The 24,969-nt window shown below is 35.3% G+C and overlaps 1 protein-coding gene across 13 annotated transcripts in view; it reads right to left on the reverse strand.

The window, feature by feature from the left end:
• FRYL (FRY like transcription coactivator) overlaps positions 1-24,969 on the reverse strand; it is a 178,475-nt gene that overhangs the window by 85,568 nt on the left and 67,938 nt on the right. For 11 of the 13 annotated variants that reach the window (XM_026078606.1, XM_026078608.1, XM_026078611.1 and 8 more), the window contains 8 exons: positions 19,222-19,421; positions 10,883-10,936; positions 6,235-6,374; positions 5,617-5,713; positions 4,071-4,150; positions 3,517-3,597; positions 2,864-3,032; positions 1,673-1,765 (listed from right to left, as the gene is read on the reverse strand). In XM_026078606.1, the coding sequence (XP_025934391.1) occupies positions 1,673-1,765; positions 2,864-3,032; positions 3,517-3,597; positions 4,071-4,150; positions 5,617-5,713; positions 6,235-6,374; positions 10,883-10,936; positions 19,222-19,341 (834 nt within the window). In that variant the 5' untranslated portion in view covers positions 19,342-19,421. Of the gene's footprint in view, positions 1-1,672; positions 1,766-2,863; positions 3,033-3,516; positions 3,598-4,070; positions 4,151-5,616; positions 5,714-6,234; positions 6,375-10,882; positions 10,937-11,686; positions 11,706-19,221; positions 19,422-21,049; positions 21,262-24,969 lie in introns of those variants that run through there. The other 2 variants (XM_026078607.1, XM_026078610.1) reach the window with 2 other exon arrangements.

The raw sequence follows: 24,969 nt of genomic DNA on the forward strand, positions 1-24,969 counted from the left end.
ACATAGAATCCCTCCTTAAAACTTAGTAATTATGTTTTCAGTCAGTTCCTAGATGCCCCCAAATTAGTCCTATTTTTTACTCTTAAGCCATAAGTTGATTGGTACCCTAGCTGCACATGAGAAATTAGTCAGTTGTTGTCAACAACACCATGTTCTTGCTTTTGGATATAGCCCTGGGCTTATAAATCAGCCTTAAAATATTTTACAAATCCAAGTGGAAGTTATCACCCATCATATTTGCAGGGTCCAAGTTAGGCCATATTTTTACACATGAATGACTGAATGGCTAAGCAGGAGAATGACAGCAAAGAAGTCACAACATTGAAACCCATTACCTTAGTTACTAACGCACTCATCCAGAATGTAGAAAATTTAGATACACTTCCTTCACCTACTTCAAGAAGATTCAAACTTGCATCTCATGTCTTCTAAGAGAATGACTAAACCTCTCAACTATATTTCAATATCTGATGGGGTTCTCATTTTCTATTTAAGAAACTCCATTTGTATGAAATGATTAAAGGTTCAGTGAATCAAAAAGAAAGACCAGGACTCACTAACCAACTGTTTAAAGTGCTGACTCAACCTACACATGTAGGAAGTGCTGCACAAAACAATAGCAAAAAATATTTAATTCACGTACACAAACACACATATTCTGCCCAGCCAACATGCATGCCTCAGTGGTTACTACCAAGTAGTTCCAGTTCCCAAATGCACTACTGCCCAATTAAAACATGCAGTTTTTACTACTTAAATTATGATTTTGTAAACTAATACTATACTTACCTAAATGCTAAGTACTCTCACTATTCACCCCCACTCCAAATGCCAAAAAACTACGGAATTTGAAATGATAAATGAATTTACTTTTTAAAAAGGCTTCTTCACTAGGAAAGAGTAGAAATATGTCCAGCTAAGACCAAGATTTCAGTCAGTAAACAGTTACTATTAACAGCACCTCTCTGTGGTCACACCTTAAGAAAGAGATCATCTCCTTTTTAACCTTGGAACTCTTGAAAAGTTAAGAATACTAAGGAGAGAGAAACGTATCATGGCAGCTCAAGATACAGCTGATAATTTTTAAAGGGAAAGTGGAATTCAGAGATATTCCTCTTCCTTTTCCTACTAGCTTGCTTAAATGGTATCCCTCTCCCACTTGGAGGATCATGTCTAGCAGACAAACAACTCTCTGAATAATTTTTATTTAATTAGCTAAAAAACACATTCTTCCTTCTTGCATAGGAGTTCACACTCTCCCTACCTGAGTGTAAAAATGTTATGTATCTCAGTTTATTCCAGAAAGTACTTAGAGGCTTCTGCTAATGGAGGAAAGTCAGTGGGACCTTTGAATGAACAAATATTTAAAAAAAAACAAAAAACCCACACTGGAAAATGTAGTTTTTTAGAGCAAGTATAAGATTACACAGTGCTCTGGTGATAAAAGGTTCTAGAAAATGAATAATGAGAAAAGGCTCTGGAGATAGGTGAGAAACCAGCTAATAAGCAAAGCATACTGACACATTCCCTTCAATAGGTTCATGTAGATGCTTGTAGTTTACTTAATAGTCTCACTGAGTCTGTAAAAATGCAGCATAATGAGGATTAACAGAAGCAATTTCAACAATGAGGGCTAAATTGAAAGGCGGGGAGGAAGAGGGGAAGAACTTACAGCAGCCACAGGGATGAGKATTTCCACAAACAAACCAGCAAGTGCATGTTTTATATCTTTATCTTTTACTTCCAGGAAGTATTGAGCACATTCCTTTGTGATGAAGCATTTAAAAAAAGATTGAGAAAAAAAGAAGAAAGATTAGCAAATGTCACTATGTGATATAAATACTACCAGCACTATCACATTAATTTCTACTTTGAATTTAAYAAATACAATGTGTTTAGGTTAGTGTCTTACACTCCTTGACAATAACATCATTACAAAAGATTAAAAACTTTAAATTGTTTCATCTGTAATTAAAAACAAAATTTAGAAGAGAACATTAGCAATACCATGTATCTATTTATTTTCTACTCAGAATATAAAAAGGAAAAAGATACATATTTCTATTCAGATTATTCTGAATTCTCCAAAAATAAGTATTTATCTTATATTGAAGTTACTAGAAAATAATATTTTAAGTGTTTATATACTCATTTTCATTTTCACAGTGACTTTTTAAAATTATCTTGCAAAGAACATTTTAGAGAGAAATGAATACCATAAACGTGGATGTACACTCCACTTCCCCAAAGTGACCACTCTGGAAAAAAATCTAAAGCATCAATGTATGTGTTAAATTTTTCAAGATCTAGATCAATGTAAATGGCTGTTAAAAGTGTCTAATAGAATTTATGACCAAGTTACAATAATTATTGTGAATCAGCTGAGGCACAGTTATACTTTAAGACAATTTTTTTTAAACCACAATGAATAGGAGGAAACTTCAAAGACATTGTATGCATCTCTGAAAATTAACTGAGGTGCTTTTTAAGCAAAATTGTTGGCATCTCAAGCATTTAAAAAGTTAGATAAAGATATATTTTTTTTAACTTACTGCTTTCATAAAACGAGAAAAATTGTTGATTGCTACACATTTTCATTTAGTCTCAAATAATTTTGCATATTACAGTTTTGGCATATTATTGGGACAACGAAGAACGAGTTCTTGTGCAAAGCACTTGCAGGAATGCAGAGGAACAAATGTTTCCTACCTCTGAGAACTTACGAGCTAAATAGAAAAGGCTGAAGAAGAAGGGTGACACACAAATAGAGTGAGCAACCCATCACAGCCAAGTGTAACTGTAGTTTCATGACTTAAACAACCAGAATGATGCTTATTTTGAGTTCATTATAATATTCATTTACTTGCATGAACTGAAACGATGCTTCAAAATCCTCCACAGGATACATTTTTACTCGAAAGAACTTCATTCCCATAATCAAACTGATGATACTTTGTACTACATGAGGACTCTGTTCTTTTTGTCGCAGTTCCTTTAATTCAGTGACAAACTTCTTCCTAACAGCTTGAAACCTGAATAAGGGATATAGATAGCAAATATTGGTATTTATTAGTTACTTTTATATGATTTCGATAATTCTGAACTGATTTATTTTTTCTGTCAATGTTAACAGCAACCACAGTACAAGAAACACAAATAAGGTGGATTCTAATACCTAGAATCTAGGCATTTAGGAGGGTCTATAATGAATCGCACATTAGAATATACTTGTTAACAGAACAGCAATTATTAAAAGATATCAAGCCTCCTTTTCCTGCATCCCTGCACCACATATCAGGGTTTGGTACTAGAGATTATGTTTTAGATAAAGGAGAACTTTGAACTTTATTTCTTCAAATTATTGTGCTGGAACATAAGGAGGACATGCCACACTACACTTGACATGGGATTAGTTGTTGAGGCCATTAATAAATGATGCTATATTAAATAGCCCTTAAATTTGGAGTTGTTTTTTTCCTCAAATCCAAAAAAAATAAGGTTAGAGATTAAGCTTACTTTGATTGAGCAAGAACCCCTGTCACTTCTGCATACAAGTCTGCAATAATATGCACATTCCCAGTGTTGGTTCCTGAATACCTAAAGGAAAAAAAAGGATGGAGAAGGCTGAGTTAAATACATCTTTATTCCACTACAAGTGTGTGGTCAACTACAAACAAAAAGATGACATTCCATAACAGGGAGGAATGTAATCTTAAAGACAACGGAAATGAACAAAAATGCACCAGTGACATTTGAACTGGTGTAGTTTTATTCATGCGGACTTAAGAGACATTCTGCATAGAAAGTTTACTTCATTCATCTGATCTCAGACAACTTTTCTTACTCTGCCTGGCTATGCAAACCATTCTCTACATGCTAAGCAAAATAAACTCGGTATTATATTCAACACAGCTGTGTTGTTCAGAATATGAGTTTTCAGTTTAAAGATATTAATCACTGCTCATTTACAATATTATCACCAATATGTTGCATGTGAGGCAGAAAGAAGAAAAATCATCACTGGCTGATAACACATAYGATATACTTTAAAGTATACAAGTGAAACTTACCCTTCCTTATGTTTAAAGTGCTTAAAAGCCAAGTTTAGAACTTCATGTACTAAAGGATCTGGCACGGGGTGAACAGGTATCTGGAATACAAATATCTTTTTTATATTTATTTATATATTTTTTAATATATGAATAAAGTAAATAAATAGTACTATGATATGCCCTGTAGAAATCTCCCCCTTCAAAGAACAATTTCTTTGTTCGTGTAAGTTATCAATTTAATTCTGTAAGGTATGAACATTTACATAGCCTGAAGATCCAAAAAATTTTAACAACGTTGCATAATGCCAAAAATACTAGTTTCATTTATATGCATCGACATTCTTTTAAACCATTTTGTGTACTGGTTTGAGGGGTTAAAAACAAAACAAAAGAAAATGAAATAAAAATAAAATTAAATAAAATACAATACAATACAGTAATCTAATCATTATGAAGTTGTTATCAAAATTTATCAGACTAGGTTAACTATGCATTTTTCCAGACCTTTTATGTTGTGTGGTCTTACTATTTCGGATTTAACCTCAGCATAATGCATCATGGTATAGAGGAAGATAAAACCAAAAAACCAAAAATGTAGATGAGGTGACTTTCCTCATTTTAGACCTTCTGCAAATGGAAGCAGCCATAAACATATCAACTGCTTCATAACAATAAGTAACAATTTTTTGAGAAACTAAAAGCAAACATCATTTAGAAGCCCATTTTTACTTTTTTTTTTTCCTGAGGTTCTCTTTAGTACCACCACTTTTCTTAGGTTTAAATGAAAACATTTGCTTAAGAATCAAATACATCATTAAAAAAAGCCCACCATATATTACTATTAAGTCATAATATCTTTAAATTTTCAAAGTAATTTAGGAAGGGGCTAGGATAGCTCTACTAAGTATTACTGGTTAAGATTAAAATTTTCATTAGAATATTTTAGAAGAGGAGATTCATGGTTTGGCTACAGAGAATGAAGCACTTATGCTTGGGAATCCATAATTCTTCATAATTCTCTTCTGTGACAAGAAAGCTCTTTACCCAAGAACTTATGGTTACTGGAACAGGCTGTTCATATGCATATTCATACAATGAATATTTCTATAGTCATTTAAGAAAAAGATTTTTGTTCCTACACAGGTCATGTACAGGATGACCTCCCTCCAGATGCTCTGGTGCACATTACAAAAAAGGCAGGTGATACCTCTGCACACTCTCAAACCAGTTCCCAAGAATTAAACAATAATGGGGCTCTTTTAATTAGACAAAAGGTGCTTATCATAAATGAAGTATTATTTCATACAGTTCTGCTTTTTGCATTAAATCAGCAGCTTTGGCTTAGTGGATCCAAGATATGTGAATTGAGAGAGTATAGGAGATAGGCATGTAAACAAAAGACAGGCCAAAGGCCTTATGCAGCTGTGAGAATAACTACAGCCTTACATGTGTTCATCATATGTAGGTTCCAGTTTTGCATATACAAATTTAAAGGTGATGACTGAAACTAGTATTTAAATGCAAAAGATATTAAAAAAAAAAAAGCCAAAGCAAAAGATCTTACCTGTTTTAGAACCTCTATTAAAACTAAACAAAAAATGAAATCTACAGCTAAGTCCCTCCTTTCAAGTAGATAATCTCTTTCACGTTGTTGGTCATCCCTAAAATAAGAAATCAAAAACACACGTATCATACATAAGACTGAATACAAATACTGCAGAGAAGGATTACATGTATCTTTCCTGCAAGCATAGTTGTACGTGTATCTAAACGCACAGTTAGAAAAACTTTTGGGTTTGGTGTGGAACAGGATGTTTTTCTACATTCTTCTCAAAGAAACAGGCAATATTCCCCATTTTTTTCTTTACTGGGTTGACATCTTGCCCCCTCCTGAAAAGACCTGCCAACAACCAAAACAATTCCAAAAGGGAACAAACTAACTTGGAATTAGCAGGGTCCAACTTTCCTCTTTATGTCAAGCACAAAGTCATTAAGTCTACTCCACGCACATCTTTCATGCAAGTTAAATGCAAGATCTCAGAAAAACTCATCTTCTTCCTCCACAGATTTAGGAAATGACAAACCAAAATACAAAACACTTGTCTAAAAAGCACAAAGTACACCTACATTTTCTTACAGAAAGCACATAAAGTCAAGCAGACTTCTGCAAGGAAACTCTTACCCCTTCGATTTTGTGCTAGAACGAGGTCTATATTCATAAGATTCATCTTCTGTTCCATTTTGACGCCTGTACCAGTCAAACAAGGTGCGTAATAAGGAGGGGAGACAGTGCTCTGCTACTGAGCTCATAGAGCTTATCAACTGCAAAAATTAAGAGAAATAGTTTAGCGTGATAACTCTGTCTAAAAATCCTATACTTTAATTGTTCTTTAAGATCAGTTTTAACATTATTTTACAAAGTGGCAATCTAACACATCATGTTCATCTAGGAGAATTATCGTAAATATGACACTCAATTATTATAACAAATTTAAGTAGACAATGTTTTGAAGCTCATGGGGGTTGACAAAATCCTAAATTCATACAGGCAACCTGTATAAAACCATTGAGAAGACAATAGGTATTTTAGGATGTCCCTGAATGTTGCCATATGTATCTTTGAAGTATATGTACTTTTACATTACAGAAGACAGACAAGTGAGAACCCTCCTAAACTSAGCAAGGATATAACCCTCCTAAGCATGCTTCTTGGCTATCTTACAAAAAAAATTATTATTTTTTTATATTTTACTCTACATTTACTACTTTTGACCTTCTAACTCTCAAGGTATATTCATTTTCAACATAACTCCCCTATATAATGTTTTTTTTCAGAAAAGTGGTAGGAGCCATAAACATACCAGTGAAACAGTGTCAGCAGAAACCATAATAAAAGGGCAACCTTAATATGATATTAATTCTCTAGGCTTCCTTTAACTCAAACTTTTAAGAGCTCATCAGTACCCAAGCTTGGAGAAGAGAAGAATGGCTAGAGAAAGCCAGCACAAAGCAGCTACAAACGCCTTGCCAGAAGGTGGTAGGTAGCTAGTCAATCCCCAAAGCGCTGGCTGGGAAGGGAGAGTTACCACACTGCTCACAGATGCCACACATTACCTCTTGTATCTTTCAAGAACAAGGTTTCAACAGAAGGCATCCTCAGAGCATAATGTATCTGTCATACACTACTCACCACTCCAGAAAACAAAGATAAAGTCAATGTCATTATTTCTTTGTCCTCACTTGAGGCATTTCATTTGGGGGGGGGGGGTGTTAGGGCACAGAGGCGTTTTTTTCAACCGTAATGAAACCTCAAAAGGATCTCTTTCAGTTATAAGAATACTTTAGTCAACTTGTTAACCCATTAGCCATTCAAGTCACAAGAATTAAGTAGCATTTTTGGCCATAAGAAAAATCCATGAATTAAGCAAACAAGTGGAAAAAACTTCCTGAAAATAAGTAAAATCATATTCTTATAAAGAAAAGCTTGTAAAGCTTATAAAGCGTTACATCCTAGTGTACAGTACAATCTACATATATTCAAAATCTGAAGAGGAACTAGGTTTCATTAAAACACTTTGATTAGAATGAGATTAGATAAAGGAGGAGGTGAGAGTGTAGACAGCACTATTCACACAACAACCTACTAGTCTGAGCACTGGGAATCCTAAATTCCTGTTCCCATTTTATGGGCATTTATCCAATAATTCACTTATGTAAACTATATAAAGAGCTTCTGGAAGCAGAAGCTATGATTCTCTCCCCTGAGAAAATCTTTTGTCACTAAAAAGTCTTCTCTCTCAGGATTCACATCACCTGATAAAAGACAGGCATTTCTGATTTTGCCTTAATTCACCTAGATCAAAGTGAGTTTACGCTCATCTCTGCACAGCAAATATTTACAAGTATTTGTTATTATGTTGTGTGGTTTGGATATTGTGAATACATACATTTGTGTTTGTATTTTATCTTAACCTAGCTTTAAAGTGTGCTTAAGGTACCCTGCTATTGCTAAAATGGTAAAACAGGAAACTACTGGCATTATAAAGCATTTTATTCTCAAAATTAAAAATCAGGTCTATGTTAGAATTATTTATTTCCTGACAAGTTTTTGCATCTTTAACATTTTAATGAAAAGGCACTGCAATTAGCACGAAGATGAAATCTTTGTTCATACAATATAGCTGCTAACTTGTAAGAACATGACTTTGCAGAAATACAACAGCAGATAATGAGCTATATGATTATTCTTTTTATTTAAAATAATCATCACACTGTTTGAATACTAAATTTAACATTGTATCTTATATAAAAATTGTAGGGAAAAAACAATTTATTTTAGGGTTAAATCGTACCTAGGTTGAAAGCAGCAATCTAGAGAAATAAAGACAGATACCATAACCCCGAAGAGGACAGGACAGGACAAGTCAGTGTGACATGTGCTTACTTTCTTCAGAATGAAATGGCAAGATGTGCGCCAATCTTTTAAAAGCCATAACACGTTGTTAATAGCAGCACTTAACATATCCAATAGTACATTAAGATGAAAGAAGGGAAGGAGAGAGAGAAGCAGAATTATAATAAGATGCTAGAGCCCAAATTCCAGCTATGTCCAAAATCCTGATCCTGAAAACATCGCTGAAATCGTACCTAATCATGAACATGCCTGAACCCTAGAAACACACGTGTTTTCAGTGAAGTTCCCAAGATGGCTAAGATATGCTTCCGTATGATCATAAAGTTTTTGGTTCCATAGGACAAGAGTAGGAAATTGCTAATTAGAATCTGACAACGAACCAAAGAAGAAAAATACAAGCTATTTCAGTTTCAAGCTGAACAAGCAAAAATATTTTAAGGAATGCAGTATATGCTTTACAAAAATTCCTCTCCAGTAGCTTCTTAGTTCTCTGGGAATGATAAAGGGAAAATGTTGGTATGAAAATGCTACCATTATTAACAGTTTAGAAATGAGTCAACATAAAAATTTTCCTCTCATTTTCCTAAGTTTCATTTTTTTAGCTAAATTTACATTTTTTGTTCCAATTAAAACCCTGATGACAAATAAAAGAATAATATTATCTGAAAATTTAAAACTATTTGTTTTCCACGCTAGAATCTGAAATGATCCTCTTGGTCTAGTTATGCTTCAAACAGAAATGTATTACACTCCCTTTAAATAGCTGTTTTATTTTTTCATAATAGATCAGACAACACTATGCGCCTACCTTCTCCATCCCCCTCCTCCTCCTCCCTCACTAAGCTGAGGGAACGACTGTCAACTAGATATCATCTTGCTCAGAGTCCCTGTTGTGTTTCAACCATTCATTTCTTATTCACACAGTACACTTACTAGCTCAGACACCACACCAGCACAGCTAAAGCCTCTTTTTAGACTCCTAAAATCCTACCGATACACAAAGATCTCTGGATGAACAAGTCTGGCTCAGCAACAGCTCTAGCTTCTGTGCTGTGCGTCATTGGGTGCTACAGCCCTGCATTCTGGATCCTCAGCTCTCTTGTATTTTGCTCATCTCTCTTTACTTTCCAATCTCCTGCACTGCTAGAGTATCTTAACCTGGGTTTCAGACACCTAGCAATGAACAGAGAGAAACAATCATAATTCTAGTTAATACCAGTGATTAATAAAAACATCTTTAACTGGGAAACAATTAGCAAGAGATGTTTTCAGTGGAAAAATCAGTAATAATCCTGATTTACAGCTTTCCTTAGATCATCCATATTATTTTGCTTTTGGTCAGCTGTAAAAGAAAATTCTATATCTGTCAAAGAATTTATGTCACATCCCCCCCCAACCCATCTTCCTTGTTTGCCAGTAAACTTTCATTTGGGAGATACTGTGCTTACAGCAGGCGAGATAAATCCTCAAAAGGTTGAGGAGTCTGGGGTTGGGGGGGGGGAGGGGATGGAATTCTACATCAAATATTATTTGCTATTTTTTGCTTCTCTTTTGGCAGGAAGAGAAAGAAAAAGGTACACGGATGGCTCTTAATTATAAAGTATGGGCAGGTCCACAGATTTCACTGCAATGTCTAATACCTATATCAGAGGAGTAATGGGCAGCATGAAACAAAAATCAAATTACAGAATACGAAGAATGCTCTGCCTCATACAATCAGATGTTATCCATAAGAGCTAAGAATAGAGACAGGCAGCCAACAGTGCTCCATGTGAATGCTGCCACACCCTTGCAAGGAAGCAGTTACGGCACAAAAACCTACCTGTATTATGACAGAATTAGAAATAATAAAGAAAGAGGCATGAATAAATTGAGCACAGAGTAATTCTAGTTGTATTTCAGGTGCACTAAGTGAAACGTAATAGCTTTACATTGAGACTAGATACTGAGCAAAGCACAAAGTAGCATTTGAAATCTACCTTATGCTTTCTACTGTCAGATCAAAAAGTTCTCAGTAAATATCGTGTTACTGAAATTAACACTACTTCCCTATAAAAGGGGAACCCAGAAACTCTGAAATCTTAAATGATATAGACCAAAGTTACACAAAGCCTGTAACAAGAACAGAAATAGAGAAACTGAATCTTCTTCTTCCTTGCCATATTTCAACATCTTTCCTCCCAGCAGCTTTCACCGCCACCTTCAAAAAAATCAGCCTAGCCTAGTAGTACTATGACATTTTCCAATGGAAAATAAGGCCAAATTTTGTTACAACTCTGGTAACTAACATTCAAGGTCTGAATCATCTAAAGTGGAATGAGACGTTTTAAGTCATCACAACAGTGGAGCCACTGTCCTGCAAAAACAGAGGCCACCTTAATCCAGTAAAAACTGCCTTCAATTACGAATCTCCTACCTGATCAAACTGAAGATCTTCACCTCTTTGAAGAGATCTGGACAGGAGCTTTTCCTGGAAAAAAAATAAAGAGAAACATGAATTTTGTACTGCAAACAACTGTTATCTAACAAAGATAGATTCCTTCTTTTCCAGTTATATTACAAATCACAAATAAATAATGCTCTAATGTTAATAAATACATTATTTTCCAGCTAAAATTATTTCTGAAGTAGTGAAGTATACTCACAAAAAAAGAAGAACACAGACTTAAAATTAATTTGGTAGCTTACCAGTAAAAATACTAAAGTCTATCAAACAGAAAAACCGAAACACTTTTCGCAAACATCAGGGCCCAAAGCAATATGCATACTGTGGCTCAACAGGGACAGCTGGCAATGTGTGCCAAACTGAACGTAGAAGGAAAACCATTTCCTATTAGAATGAGCAAGCGTCCTCATGTTCAGGCAGTTACATAGTAACCTACAAGAATGAGATTTAAAAATGCTTTCCACAATGGCAAAGAAAAATGTTCAGTCCATTTCCAGTCTGCTCTTCCCATGGACTGCAAATGAAAATTAACTAGAAAACTAAGTGCAATAAAAGGAAAATATCGATAACTTGTTTTACATTTGAAATAACTTCATAAGGTACAGAAATACGCAATATTACTAAAAGTTACATTATTACAGTTTTTCATTGTTATCACTACCATAAAACATACTGTTCTCTTTAGAGCAAAATCAATTGTATTCATGAGAAAGTGATTTAGCGAGAAACATTAAGAAAATAAAGCACTCATGAACTGTAATTGGTAATTCTTACCAAATGCTGTTGGGAGTACCAAACTACACAGTTCTAAGAATAAAATTTTTAAGCCTCTTACTAGGGTATCCTGTAAAGTAAAAAAGACAAAGTCCCATGTACTGGCTCCAATGGCCAATGATTTGCAAGTCAACTTGCTAAACCATAAGTCAAGTGCCATAATTACAGCTTTAAATACATACTAAAAAGCAATGACATAAAAAGACATGAGGAGCATTTCCTGCCACTTAAAGAAATGTTAAACTATTTTTCATTTAATTATAAATAAATTAAAAAAATGCTACTTTTGACAAGAGCAGAAAAGGTACTCAAGCTAAGGAGTTAACAGCTCACACTACATTGCAGTAAGCAAACACAGAGCTGCTCTTACGCAGCAAGTTACGTAAAGTAGTAAGCTGGAAGAGCTGTTAACTTGCTTAGTCTAGGATGTAAAAAGGAGTATGTGCTGACAGCAGAGAGCCAGTACGATCTCTACAGACTGTGTCTCAGTTAACACAAAATAACTGCTCAGTAGTTTAGCATTAGACAACACCCACTTTGTCCTGTTGTTGACAGAAATTTTAAAAGTCGGTATTGCTTGGCATGTAACACTTGCAAGACTTGGAGGCAAGACAGACTGCACATTGAACAGACACATACTGCGATTGTGTGTACAAAGTCCAAGATTCAAACTGGCAGCTTATTTTAGCACGTTCTAATCGTCATCTTGAAAGTAAGGGACAGCTTCTGGCACCTTCTGCCATGAGTGCAGCTGTATTTGGTGTTAGAAAGACACCTTCTCTTGCAGCTCTCTGAGAACTCACATTCAGCGTTCTCCAGGCAAAAAGCATTGGCTTATTCTATTCTACACAGCGTTACATGAAAAAGCACAACATGAAAACATTTAGGTACCAATTCACAATTCAGATCATTTTTACTTTCTGTAATCCAAAGAAACAAAATGCTTTTACATACACTTTCAGAATGTTAAAAAAAAAAAAGTCTCAGGAAAATGCATTTAATACTCTACAATAGCGTCGTTTGTTCCTCAACGGACGTATCAGGTAGTGTTCTTTCACTGTACTCAAAAGCAAGGGAAGGAAAGGTTTCAGGTACTGGCAAGTAAACAGGTTTTTGAGTCTTAAAAACTCATATAACTTGATGTTTTCAGTCTGTTCAGGATATTGTTATAAAATTTTACATTTTGCAGCAGATACTAAAAGTTTCAAAAAGTACTTGCAAATTATAATTCCTTCCTTTTTTGCTTCACGGAAATTTTTGCTATAGGTGAATTCATGTTATCTGTACGTGCTTTTAGATAAACTGCACAAATAATCATAATCTTATCTCCAAAGAAGAAACATGAGAAACGGTCCGCCCTATATAAATATTGTAAATTGCTGAACAAGCTGAAGAAAAATCAACTAGAAAACTATTTCCTAGAAGAGAGACAAGCAACTTTCCTGTAAGACAAAACAGTAAAGGGGAGGTTCCTTAAACATCCTCATGACACAGCGCCTTAACAAGCTATTTTTTCACCATGGTTCTACAAAATTATTATATATGTGAACAAATCAGTAAAATCAGTGTTTTACTATATCCATTGTATGGGTCTAAAAACAGAAGCACCTAAACAAAAAGTGGCTAACAGATCACAGAAAAGTGAAATGACTGAGAAGTTTATATATAAAGAAGTTGAAAGCCATGAAAGACAGATAGCAAACACAACTATTTTCAAGAAAATTCTGGAAGCTCGGCTTCTTATGTTCATTCACATTCTATACCAGTGGAGACATTTTAGTACAGCAAATGAGGATGCAATTGCTCAGATTTTTAATATTGGAAAGAATGAAGACCTTACAAGTCTACAAAACTGTGTATTTTCTCACTGCAGTAAAATCTCACTGCTAAAAGGTAAATATCACCACAGTTAATATAATGCCTACTAAACAATATTCTTCAACCTGGTCACAGGTTTAGCAAAGCCTCTGAACTATTCGTATGGCTTTAAAATTTATTTTCATTTGATATATTTTTCTAACACTGCTTTGTCATTGTCCCAGCTGGCTCATATGATTTACAATAACCTATCCAACAGCATAAAGTAAAGGTCTGGAAACCTTCACTGAATTAATAATTTATTTTCCTGGCTTCCTGCAAGTTCAGAGAGAGATGGAAATAATAGATCTACATTTATCTTCTACAAGTTAAATGAAAGAAACACTATTGAATTAAACAAAGAGCAGCTTGCATCCACTGTATAAAGCAGAAATGTCAACATATGCCGGGCAGCAGAGAGCAGGATGTAGACGTACGTGCACTAAGCAAACAACCGCAGCAGCGGAAGATGGCACCACCCATTGGCCCACCTCCAGCATTCATCCCCACCAGCCTCTGCGAGGGAGCCACTACACCTCAGCGTGGCTGAGCTGCTCAGGTGAGCACAGCAGAACTAACCCTCACTTCTGTGCTGTCACTTGAAAAAGCTACAAGTAACAAGACAAACAAGTGATCCTGCCCTGCACGCACCTCCTCCCTGTCTCCAGCAGCCCGAACGCTGAGCAGCGTGCTCTCCTGTAGGTCCGAGGGGTGTATAACAAACAGAGAGGTGACGTGTTAAATTTTATAAGTTTTAGACAAGCTTTGGAAAGCACCTAGGCAAGACTTCCACAAGCATCCAGGGTCAGTTTTAGCAGCGTTAGTGCTTAGTTTCTCCATGAAAGCGGTAAGTTTGCTAGTACTGGCATCAGGCTTAAATACTTTTGCTGTTTTGACTTACACGTGACTAACTATAATTTACTAAATTAGCAGCTTACCAAGTTAACCACTGCTAGCAACTGCCTACCTTTACATTCAGCCTGACAAAACACAAGGTAACAGAACTTATCGCTTATCCTTGTCACTGATGCGTTTTGTTTTGCGTTTGGGGAAGGCCAAAATCAGGCACACAATCGCACTTGCTCAGCTGAGGGACAGTATCTTAAGCTACCGTAACTCAAATTGTGCCTGAGCTCTTTTTCCTTTAAAATGATATACTACTACAAAAGACTTAGGACAATTGATTTAAAAAAAAAAAAGAGAGAGAGGTGTTTTTAACTTAACATCAGACTGCTAACTAAAAAGATGACATTCGCTCCAGTGGCTATGCTTGCTACTTAAATCACGTATTCGAAGTTACTGCGCTCCGGTAAGCTTTTTCTCTGGAAACTCTGAGGTGTGACTGTACTAAAATTTTGCAAGCAGAGAATTCTTAATTAAATGTTCAGGAAACTACTTAGTTACTCACTAAGTATCTTAAGTAAATTTACAGCCAGAGAAATCACTAATTACTTTTTTAAGACCACAAATCAGTTGCTCCCATATGAAAGCAATACATTTGGCAGAAATACTACCTTACAAAAGAAAAAAAAATAATAAYAATAAAAAATATATATATGTGTGTGTATCACTGTCTTGATCTGAAGAAGTTACCACTTCCTATGCAGTTTGCTCTGCTGCTGGCCTGTTTATCTTCGAATTTTAAAAACAGTGTCTAGTTCCTAAATTTAATTGGTCCGGCTCCAAATTCTATCCAACAGCTTTTGACCTAGCTTCATCTAAGACATTAAAGATGTATGCAACACTATACATATTCTCCACAAACTCTATTATTTGTAGCCAAGTCATCTGACAAAATCAAATTAAACTAAAATGATCAAGGGTTTTTGTCTCTTCCTTGTAAAGCCTTTTCTCCATTTTCAGTCTAAATCTTTCTTGTGCCCCTTCAGCCTTTTAGCATTATTTTTAAAATGTCAAACACCAGAACTAAATATTTAGTAGGTCTATCAAATATAATGTACAAAACTAAAGCCTTTTCAGTCCTTCCTTTCATTCAGACACCTACGGATTCCCTTCCACCACTTTGTATCATATAGGCTTAAGCTGTTTTGCTTTTCCATAGCTTCTAACATCTATTTTAAATTTCTGTTTTTCTATATAGCCTTTTCTTCCAGTCCATGTAAAAATAAGGAATGCTGACTATATATGTAAATTTTACAACTGACTGCATTAAAATACATTTTGTTTAAAGAAATTCAACTTGACAAATGATCTCAGATAGAACTGTTATACAGAATAATTTTACAAATGACTATTCTATCAAATTTTTATCATTTCATATTTTATCTGAATGAATTTTATACACATTGTATACAGGTATGCACAATATCAATTTTACAATCTTTCATTGATAAGATCTTGATTAATGTAGATTTTATGCAATCATCTTGGAACCTCACTAAACAATGCTTTTGAGTATCAGTCATCTTGGAAATGTGCATTATTTCATTAGTAATATAGATTTGCTAATCATTAATCTGTTAAGATGTTTTTATTTTATGTGAATAATATATGTTAAAATATTTGTTTAAATATCAGTTAACAGTGTAGAGAATGGACAGAGTCTGGGTTTGCTGTTAGAGTATTTAATCCAGTCTATGGACAAGTTTTGCAGTACTGGTAAACTCCAGGGCTACTATATTTACCTTGCTATCAGTATTTGAGTTAGGAGATCCAAGCCAGCTATGACTATGGGAAAAGCCCTTTTCAGTCCATTTGAATTAAAGATGGTACAGTCTTTGTCATTCTGACCAAAAGCTCTCCTCCTTGGTATGTTTAATAGAAGAATAGAAAAAGAGGGCACCAAAAGAGTAGCATTCATGTAAGTATTCGAATGATATTCAGTACAGTAATCTATCTTTTCATCTACAGTGTCATGACCCCTACATTTCTCTTCTCGTTTCTTAGTGATGTCAGCCTTGACTGTTTTCATACCTATTTTCCCATAAACATTTCTGAGCTTTCTTATTAAACTCTCCTCAATACCTACCTGTTTATGATGTCTACAAGGACATAGTCAAGTAAAGTTTAAACTGTAGGCTTGCCTAGTACATACATACAATGTATACCTAAGCGGGTGTGTAATGTTTCCTTTTCTTCAGCCTTCAATCTACTAATGGTCTTAGCTGAAGATGTGTCAATCAGTGACACCACAATAGATATTTAGTCCCTTTTTTCTGTACTTTTAGACAGTTTCTTACAGAACTTTTCATGAATTGCTAAAATTGGGGTCCAGATGTTCATATGGTCCTTTTTCTTTATAGGATCATTCACAGTAATAAGATACGCTTCTCCAAGCAACAGTTACAAGCAAAAGCCTTTTAATTTATTCAGCTTTTAAGTTATTATTTCAAATTATTATTTTTTTGCCTGTGACAAAAAGCTGTTAATATTAAGATTTCAAGACTCGGATTCATTGCAAAAGAAATCTATTTTGTGTCCCTCAACTATTTTGCCAAAGAGATGTTGATGCAGAGATTACACCTCCTTTCATATCTATAAGGAACTAATAAAACACTAAATTACATTCAAATAAAACAGCTTAAGTGTCTACATATACAGAAAAATTAAATGCATGTTGCAGGAAGTGTTCCTGGTTGAAGGAACTAGACAAGATTCTATAACGCTTTAATTGGCAAGGGCTTCTGTCAGTTCAGAAATCAGTGAGTCTGTCCTGTACTTTTACCTTCAGATGATTTGAAGAAATGAAGAAAAAGAAGCACCCCTATTCTAAAGCAAGTAGGTAAAAATTAGGAAGAGGACAGCAGTAGGAGCAAGAGATTGAGAAGACCTTGGCATACATTGGAATGGAAACAGGAGTCAGCACAAGAAGGAGAATCAAGGAGATATAAGCACTCAAGCACATGCCTTTTCCAAATCCAAGAACTGAACTCTCTCAGCACCACTGTGTGGTGAGTGAACAGACAAGAAATCCATCTCACTRTGGTGAACACTTTGAGGGCCAACAGCCTATTATTGCTACAAGCACTCCATGTGCTGCAGGGTCAGAAGCCTCAGCTGGGGATCCACAGGTTACCGCTTCTTCAGCATGGCTCTATGTGATAGAATTTGCTTTTCAGAAGGACTAAAAATAAATACATCCTTTTAGAAAGTTGCTCAAGTATGACAGTAATAAACAGGAGAAATATCTGAATTAAGGTTGCCACTGTACACTCAATTCAACATGCTTATGCATATAGCTTATTGGAAATCCCATTCTATATAATCATATATTGCTCTTACGCGATTATGTCATCTTCAGTATGCAGAATGACTATGTGACTACAGTGAGCTGTAACTGTAACTAAGGTGTGCATCTGCTGCATTTTGTACAGAATTTGAGAGATACATAGGAAATGAGGCATAGAAGTAGGGGAAGGATAATCTTATTGTTATAGATATTTAAAGCTATTCACAGGAACAGGGCACCTTAAAAAAAAAAAAGTTTACTCTCCTTGATATCATGCCCTTTACATAGCAGGGTCATGATCATGGTCCACTGGTGTTCTCTAAGACAGAGGGTAGTCTGCAAAACAGTGAACAGAAACCTTCAAGGCATGCTAACTGTGTGGAGATATGTTAAATACCTCAGGTACACAAAGTTATGAACTTATCAATGTTTTAAATGTAAAATGCTTGCAATTATATCCAGTAAATGTGCGTTTTTGTAAAATAATCATATTTTGTTTACCTAAATGTCAAGTACTTCATCAATCTTCACCAATAAAGTGAAATATTAAGTGGCCCATGAGAGCTCTCTTCCCCTACAGGCCACGTGCATCCTTGATTTAAAAATATTCAAAAAAAATTGCACTACAAAATGTCATCAGAGTAAATTTATTAAGAGAACTAAGAGAAGAATAGGAGGAGGAAAAGCACAGTGACAAGAATGTCAAGGAACTGAACATTAAAAGTTACATTATGAAATGGAAGACATCATTTGTACATTATTAAGTTATACTTCAAAAAGTAATATTATTTAAGAAAAAGCTCTGATCAGATCACAGCAGCAATGCACTTGTTTACAGATCATACTTGGAGACTGGAGGGTATGCTTGCATTTCCCATTTAACTTTAGGATGGTAAATCACTTTTGTATATCAAAAACATTTAAAGGATACTAATATTAAAGTCACAGCTTTTGACTCTCAAAGAAATCAAAAACCATGATTGAGTGAAATTTCCGAGTTAAAAAAAAATCCATTTATTTCAAGATCATGAGGTCTGGATTACCAACAGAATTTTGCATTTTAGCTTATTTGTAATGCACACTGACTACTGTGTTCTGCAAAGTGTTATTGTGAGTGCTAACACTACTTGGGAAAACAAACCAAATACATTTTCTCTTTAAAATTCATTTTTGAAATATTTCACAGAAACAACAAGAGGTAACTTGCTTGGCATCATTAACGTTGGAACATATTTTATGTCATCATTTCCATTTGTAACTCTACAGAATCTATGAGTACTAAGAGATCTCATTTCCAGTAATCATTCATAACAATTTTGGCAGAAGTCAATAAAACATTGACAATAAAACAGGTAGCAACCCCGTTTGCAGAGGGCTGTTCATTCTTGAAGTAAGAGAAAAGTCAACAATATCTTTTTTTTTCCCCAGTAAACATACATATGATAAAAAGCAAGACTGCTTCAATGGATACTATGAAAAAAGGACTCACCAAAGGTTCAGCCATTACAACTTCAATTTTCTTTTCAGCCTGAACAGCAAATTCAGCAAAGAGGCTTTTGATAACATACTCGCCAGGTTTGACATCTGGATCAATAGTAATGTTGGACATGATGACGCCTCTCTTCTCCCAGGTGGAAACAACACTTGGAGAAATTCTGCGTTTATTTACTCTGCTGGGTGGTGTGGAGGCTATAGAAAAAAAGAAGATTAAAGAGCTGTAAAGGACCAGAACTTCTAAACACAATATCTGCCACTTCTTCACCTTCCCTTCCACCACATACAGATATTCACACAGTAAATTCTGAAAACCAGAAGTAGAAAATTCCTAGTTATAATACCCAAAACAATTTTTTAATTTTGTATTAGAGGGGAAATTCCGCACTAAAGCTAAGTTGCATAAGAGAGTAGAGACAATGTAACATATTTTTATTATTGATAAAATGCAGAATTGTCTTGAGATGTGTAAACAACTTCATTCTGAAGGCAATTGGATTTTGATCATGATGGAGTTTAGAGCCTTTAATATCCCGTATCTTCAGTTCAAATACAACATGACTAAAAAGCAAAAGGTATAATTTAAAAGGACTGCTGGGTTATCTTGCTAAATTGTGAGAAGCATCTGTTTGCTCCGATTTTTTTTTTTTTTTAATAAATTACCCATGAAGTTTAAGATTCTACTTGGTGTCAGAGTATCTTCAGTGAAAATATTTCCTTGGCCTCCCTTGGCACTTTGCGTCATTAAACTGATTTTCCTAACAAAACTCCAAAGCCTTTCTGGATATTTTAAGCTCATGAATTTTCTCCTCTTTCAAGTCACAAATCTGRAATACTTGCTCCCTGTCGGGAAAATAGATCAATCCATCAATCAGTACAAACAACACTGGATATACTAGTCTCTTTCTTTCTTTCTCTAAGGGTTAGAGCTTTCACTCTTACACTGAAACTATCATTTACTAAGTTTACATTGTATTTATCAAACTTTAATTTTATTTTTCTCCCTGAGCACCCAATAAAAACATATTTATTTATTATTACAGCCATTGTCCAACATGAATTGCAGTACTGAATATCAGATATCAGTACTTACTTGTATTTAACACATACACACCAAGTAGCGTAAATGATCACAATTCTTGTCTTTCACACAATAGATCAAAAGAATTATTGGTGTCTCTACTGATGCAACATATCTACCCAGAAAGGTCCAATATTTCTGTAGCATATTCTGTGACAGCAGGTTTTTTTTATTAAGAAATTATATTAATAAGTGTTAGCTTTTAATACCAAGATTTCCCCCTCCTCCCCCCATGATGGTTGTATAGGGAGTTTATTCTCAGTCTTTTTTACTGTATTAGATATTGCAACTTGTTCAGGTAGGCTTCTTTAGGCTATCTGCAGCTAAAACTTGGTTAGATGCACTTGGCCAATATTGCTTAATTTTCAAAATTTTGATTTGTTTTCAATTTGTATATGCACAATTCCTATTAACCAAATACCCACACCTTTTACTAAAACACTTTTTGTATTGTTCAACTCATTCATGAAAATATTGGTTACCACAGAGACCAAACCTTTTGGTACTTCACTCAAAATCTTCCTCCATTTCAATCTATGCCATTCGTAACTTTTTCTATAACTTCAGCAAGTTACATTTTACATAATGCATATTTCTTCAAAAAAAAAAAACAAAACCAACAAACAGTAATTTATAAAGATGCATTACTGAAATTAACAATTCAGCACAAGTGAAAACTGAATGGTCATCACTACCTTAGTCTTTAATCAAAAAGGAAGTTTATCTTACTTAAGCTACTTACTTAACCAGCATAGCTCCAGTAAGATACTATTTTCTCCTGGATCTGTATTTAAACTGCAGTCTGTCTCCGTATGGGCGGGCAGGAATTGCCAGGGTCACACAGCCGACTTCCCTGGAATCGGAGGCGGCAGCATGTGACATGCCAGACTGACCCGGCTATTCTCTGCATGCGCACCACATGCCACAAAGCAATTCTGAACAGCCTGCAACACTTTGATCTTGATCTTGGCAACAGCAGTCCTAAAAGACACCAAAGAGCATGTGCCACACAGCACAAGCAGAGAGATCAAAGATACTGCCATGTTCTAGGTCCCCACAGTGGAAATTTGCTAGATGAAAGTACACAAAGGTTTTAGAAAGCAGACCAAAGGGCATGCTGCAAAGGAAACCAACAACCCAAAACATCTGACTTGAAAGAAAATTCCTTCCCTATCCTGAATCTGATGACTGGTTTATCCCTCAGCATAGAAGCACACACATGCCAGGCACTTCAAAAAAATTTTAATTTCATTACAGTCACTGTGCACATCCTCCAACATCCATGCTGCTCCTGTTGTTTTCAAACTCTGATGCTTTCAAAGGCAGCAAAGGAAGAGAGAGACATTATGCATCACGAAAAAAGCACAGGAGTGCGAGCAGAGAAAAAGGGAAGAGAATGAATACATCCTTCCTGACCACAGCAGGTCACGACAAGAAACACTGCAGTATGAGATTTACAAAACACAAAAATGGTGCAACACATACAGATTTTGAACGACTCTCCTTCCATATCCACCTGCAGATGAATAAAAAARGCAAGTACCTAAGGACTCTAATAGATACTACACATTTCTAATTAAAGTTGCTTCTATCCTAAATACGAAGGTTTCCATTATTTTAAGTCACATAAATTGAAGCTAAGAGACATCTCACTGTCAAGAAATTAGAGATGTTTAAACCTCCTCTTGAACTTTGTTAGCTGTGTCTGGTCAGAAGAAAAGTTTCCCAAGCAGCTGCTTTGGCTTCTTCTAGACTTACCTACTGGAGTATGCCATGACACCCATATCATCCAAACTGAGGACTTACTGGAACATGCCACAGCTCCTGTCCAGCTAATACTCTTAAATGATTAGAAACTGGTACTTGACCGGCTCTTGTCTCTCTGCACGTCAACTGAGCAGGACTAATGTGTTCCCTAAACTAGACCTAACCTTCTGGATTCACCCATGGACATCAAGATTTGCCCTATGCAGGCAAGTCTTAACAGTGCATTTAGACAAGACACATTTCTCTGCAGTTTTAAAAAGATTCCCTTGAAAAGCCCCTGCAATTTAAGAATTATGAAAACATCAAGAGCTGATCATCTTGAACATGCTATCTTTATTTTGCATTGGACAGTAGTCAAATAATCCTCAATATGAAATTTGTCTTACTGTGTTTACTTTTAAAGCTAAAAAAAAAAAAAAAAAAAAAAAAAAAAAAAAAAGCTCTTGCTAAGGATAAAGTTCCAAGGCAGTTGAAGCTGAAAACCAAGCATACTGCAGACAAATCAACCCACACACTGTGTCCCTCACACCTGCATTGCTGCTCACATAACAGCTTAGGGAATCAACTCATCATGGGAAAAAGGGACAAACACCTAACCCTAGAAGGAAAAAAAGAAGCAATTAAATTACAGCCAGTTCAGCTTCCTGAACTGCTGCAGAAATTTCAGTGCAAGGCAGAAAGCACGACCAGGGAAACGTGGCACCATGACAGCCTTAGATCAGTCTACAATGCCATGAACCCCACTCTTAGGCTATAATTTTACACACGCCCCTTCAGATGCTATACGCAACAGTATTGTCAAAAGACTCATTCCCACTCATACTCTCTGTACCATCCTCTTTCTGTGCAAACGTAAGCAAGTGTGCAGCTCTGTAGTGAACTGAACTGGAAAAGCAGCCTACATATTCTTTGTTTCCCCAGGTTAATTTTAACCTAACCGGTTGCCCTTTCAGTTCACCACCACACAGCCACATCCACACTTGTGCAAGCACAAAGAAGAAAGGGACACAGGGAGAGCAAATTGCCTTTTTCTTCTTTCAACAGCAATGCAAAGGTAAGGTGAATCCACAGTAAAACATATTACTAACTTTCATGTTCACACACACACAAATTCTTCAGTTCGTAATGAACCTCCAAACAAGAGAAAAATGTCAAACTGAAGCAATTTTAAACACTGTCATGAAAAGACTACAAATATCTTTAACTTTTTTGAAACGCCAGCATATTCCAATGGCAGAATAAAAGACTAGGATTTACTTTCAACTGTGCAGTAACTTACTGAGGATTCTGTAATTCATGACTGTTAACAGTTCATATTAGTGATTCTTATCTCACATATAACAGGGTTTGTGTTCTATCTGCTACATAAGACTAGTAAGTTAGTAAAAAACAAAAACAAAAACACACACACACACACACACACAAAAATATATGGGAAGGAAAAAGGGAGAGAGTGCTAAATTGTCTATTTAATAAGAAGTTGTACAGTAGTTCCTTAAAGGAAAGCTGAAATCTAATATCAGATTTCTTAACTTAGTCAAACAACATTATTATCTGGTATAATTATGTTCAGTGGGATTCATTTGCTCATGAACTTGAAACTGATAACACTATAAAAATCCACTATGTGGATTTTAAACAGCAATATTTAACAGAAAGTCTCATTACGGGGCTGCATTAAACAATTTCGTTCTATAATTCTTTGCCACCAAAGCTGACAGAACATAAACTATTTGGGCTCTTACCTGCCTGAGAAAATGCAAGTTTTGAGCATAGGAAGCTTACAAAAAATGGAACGTTCTTCAGAACAATACAACACTGACTCATTTTGTTTCTAAAAAAAGAGAAGTAGGTTTTGCCTCTTTGAAGAAATTGTTTCCCCAAAATAACTTAAGGAACACAGCACAGACTACTATTAGTTTTTTTTCCCTTCTGCTCCACCAACAGTTTTTTACTATTTTTCTCTAGTTAAAATTGACTTCTTAGAGAAATGTTAAATGTCAATAATACAACAATCTCTTTTGCAGGGCTTTATTTTTTTTTGAAATGAAAACTTGTTATATCAAAACCATTTTTGTTGTTGTTGTTTGTTTTGTTTTTTTACTACAGGATGAAATCTGGAACCAAAAATCATACCAGTTACAACAGTTCAAAACCAACACATTGACACTACACATTACATTCATAAATTGCTTGAAAACACTAAACATTATTCACTTGAAACAAATATCCGGTGTGTGTGTTTTGATGGGAGTTGGTGCTCCGCGGGAAATCTGGCAGCCAGTGCCCTTGTAGAGCTGTAGGAAATACCTGCCAAACAGCCCTGTTTGGTTGCTAGGGACACACCAAATTGCTTGGGCAGTTTCAGGGAACAGTAAAACAATACAGAGAATAACGAGACAGACAGTATACCCTAGGTCAAAAAGCAATATGTGTGATGTACATTAAATTAGAGACAAAATTGTTTCATGTTAAACACAAAAAATGTCCAGAACTATGGAAGTTTATTTATACATAAATTGATATTAAAGAATGGTATTTTCATGATTCTGCTTCTCTCCGTATTGCTCAAACGCAGCAAGCACTTGAGCGTAATAATAGTTTCCCATTTGAGTGAATGGAGCTATTTAGGATTCAAACGTACAAAGCAGGAAACAACAGGTACCCAGCTACTCCACATCAGCCTGCGTCAGTGGGCGAGTGCATTTCACTTGATGGCTAATGTGAAGTAAATAATTCTAGCTTTCATACACTTTTTAAAAATATTATTCTACATTTAATGAAGTGTTCATATTTACTTTAAATGGTCCTCTCAAAGTTTTTCATGTCTTTTCCTTTAACTGAAATTTGCTCTGGTTTAGTTCCTATTGTTTCTCAGGAAGTTTGAACAGTCCG

The sequence above is a fragment of the Apteryx rowi genome, unplaced genomic scaffold, assembly GCF_003343035.1.
Source record: "Apteryx rowi isolate R43461 unplaced genomic scaffold, aptRow1 scaffold_481, whole genome shotgun sequence".
Classification (NCBI taxonomy): Eukaryota; Metazoa; Chordata; class Aves; order Apterygiformes; family Apterygidae; genus Apteryx; species Apteryx rowi.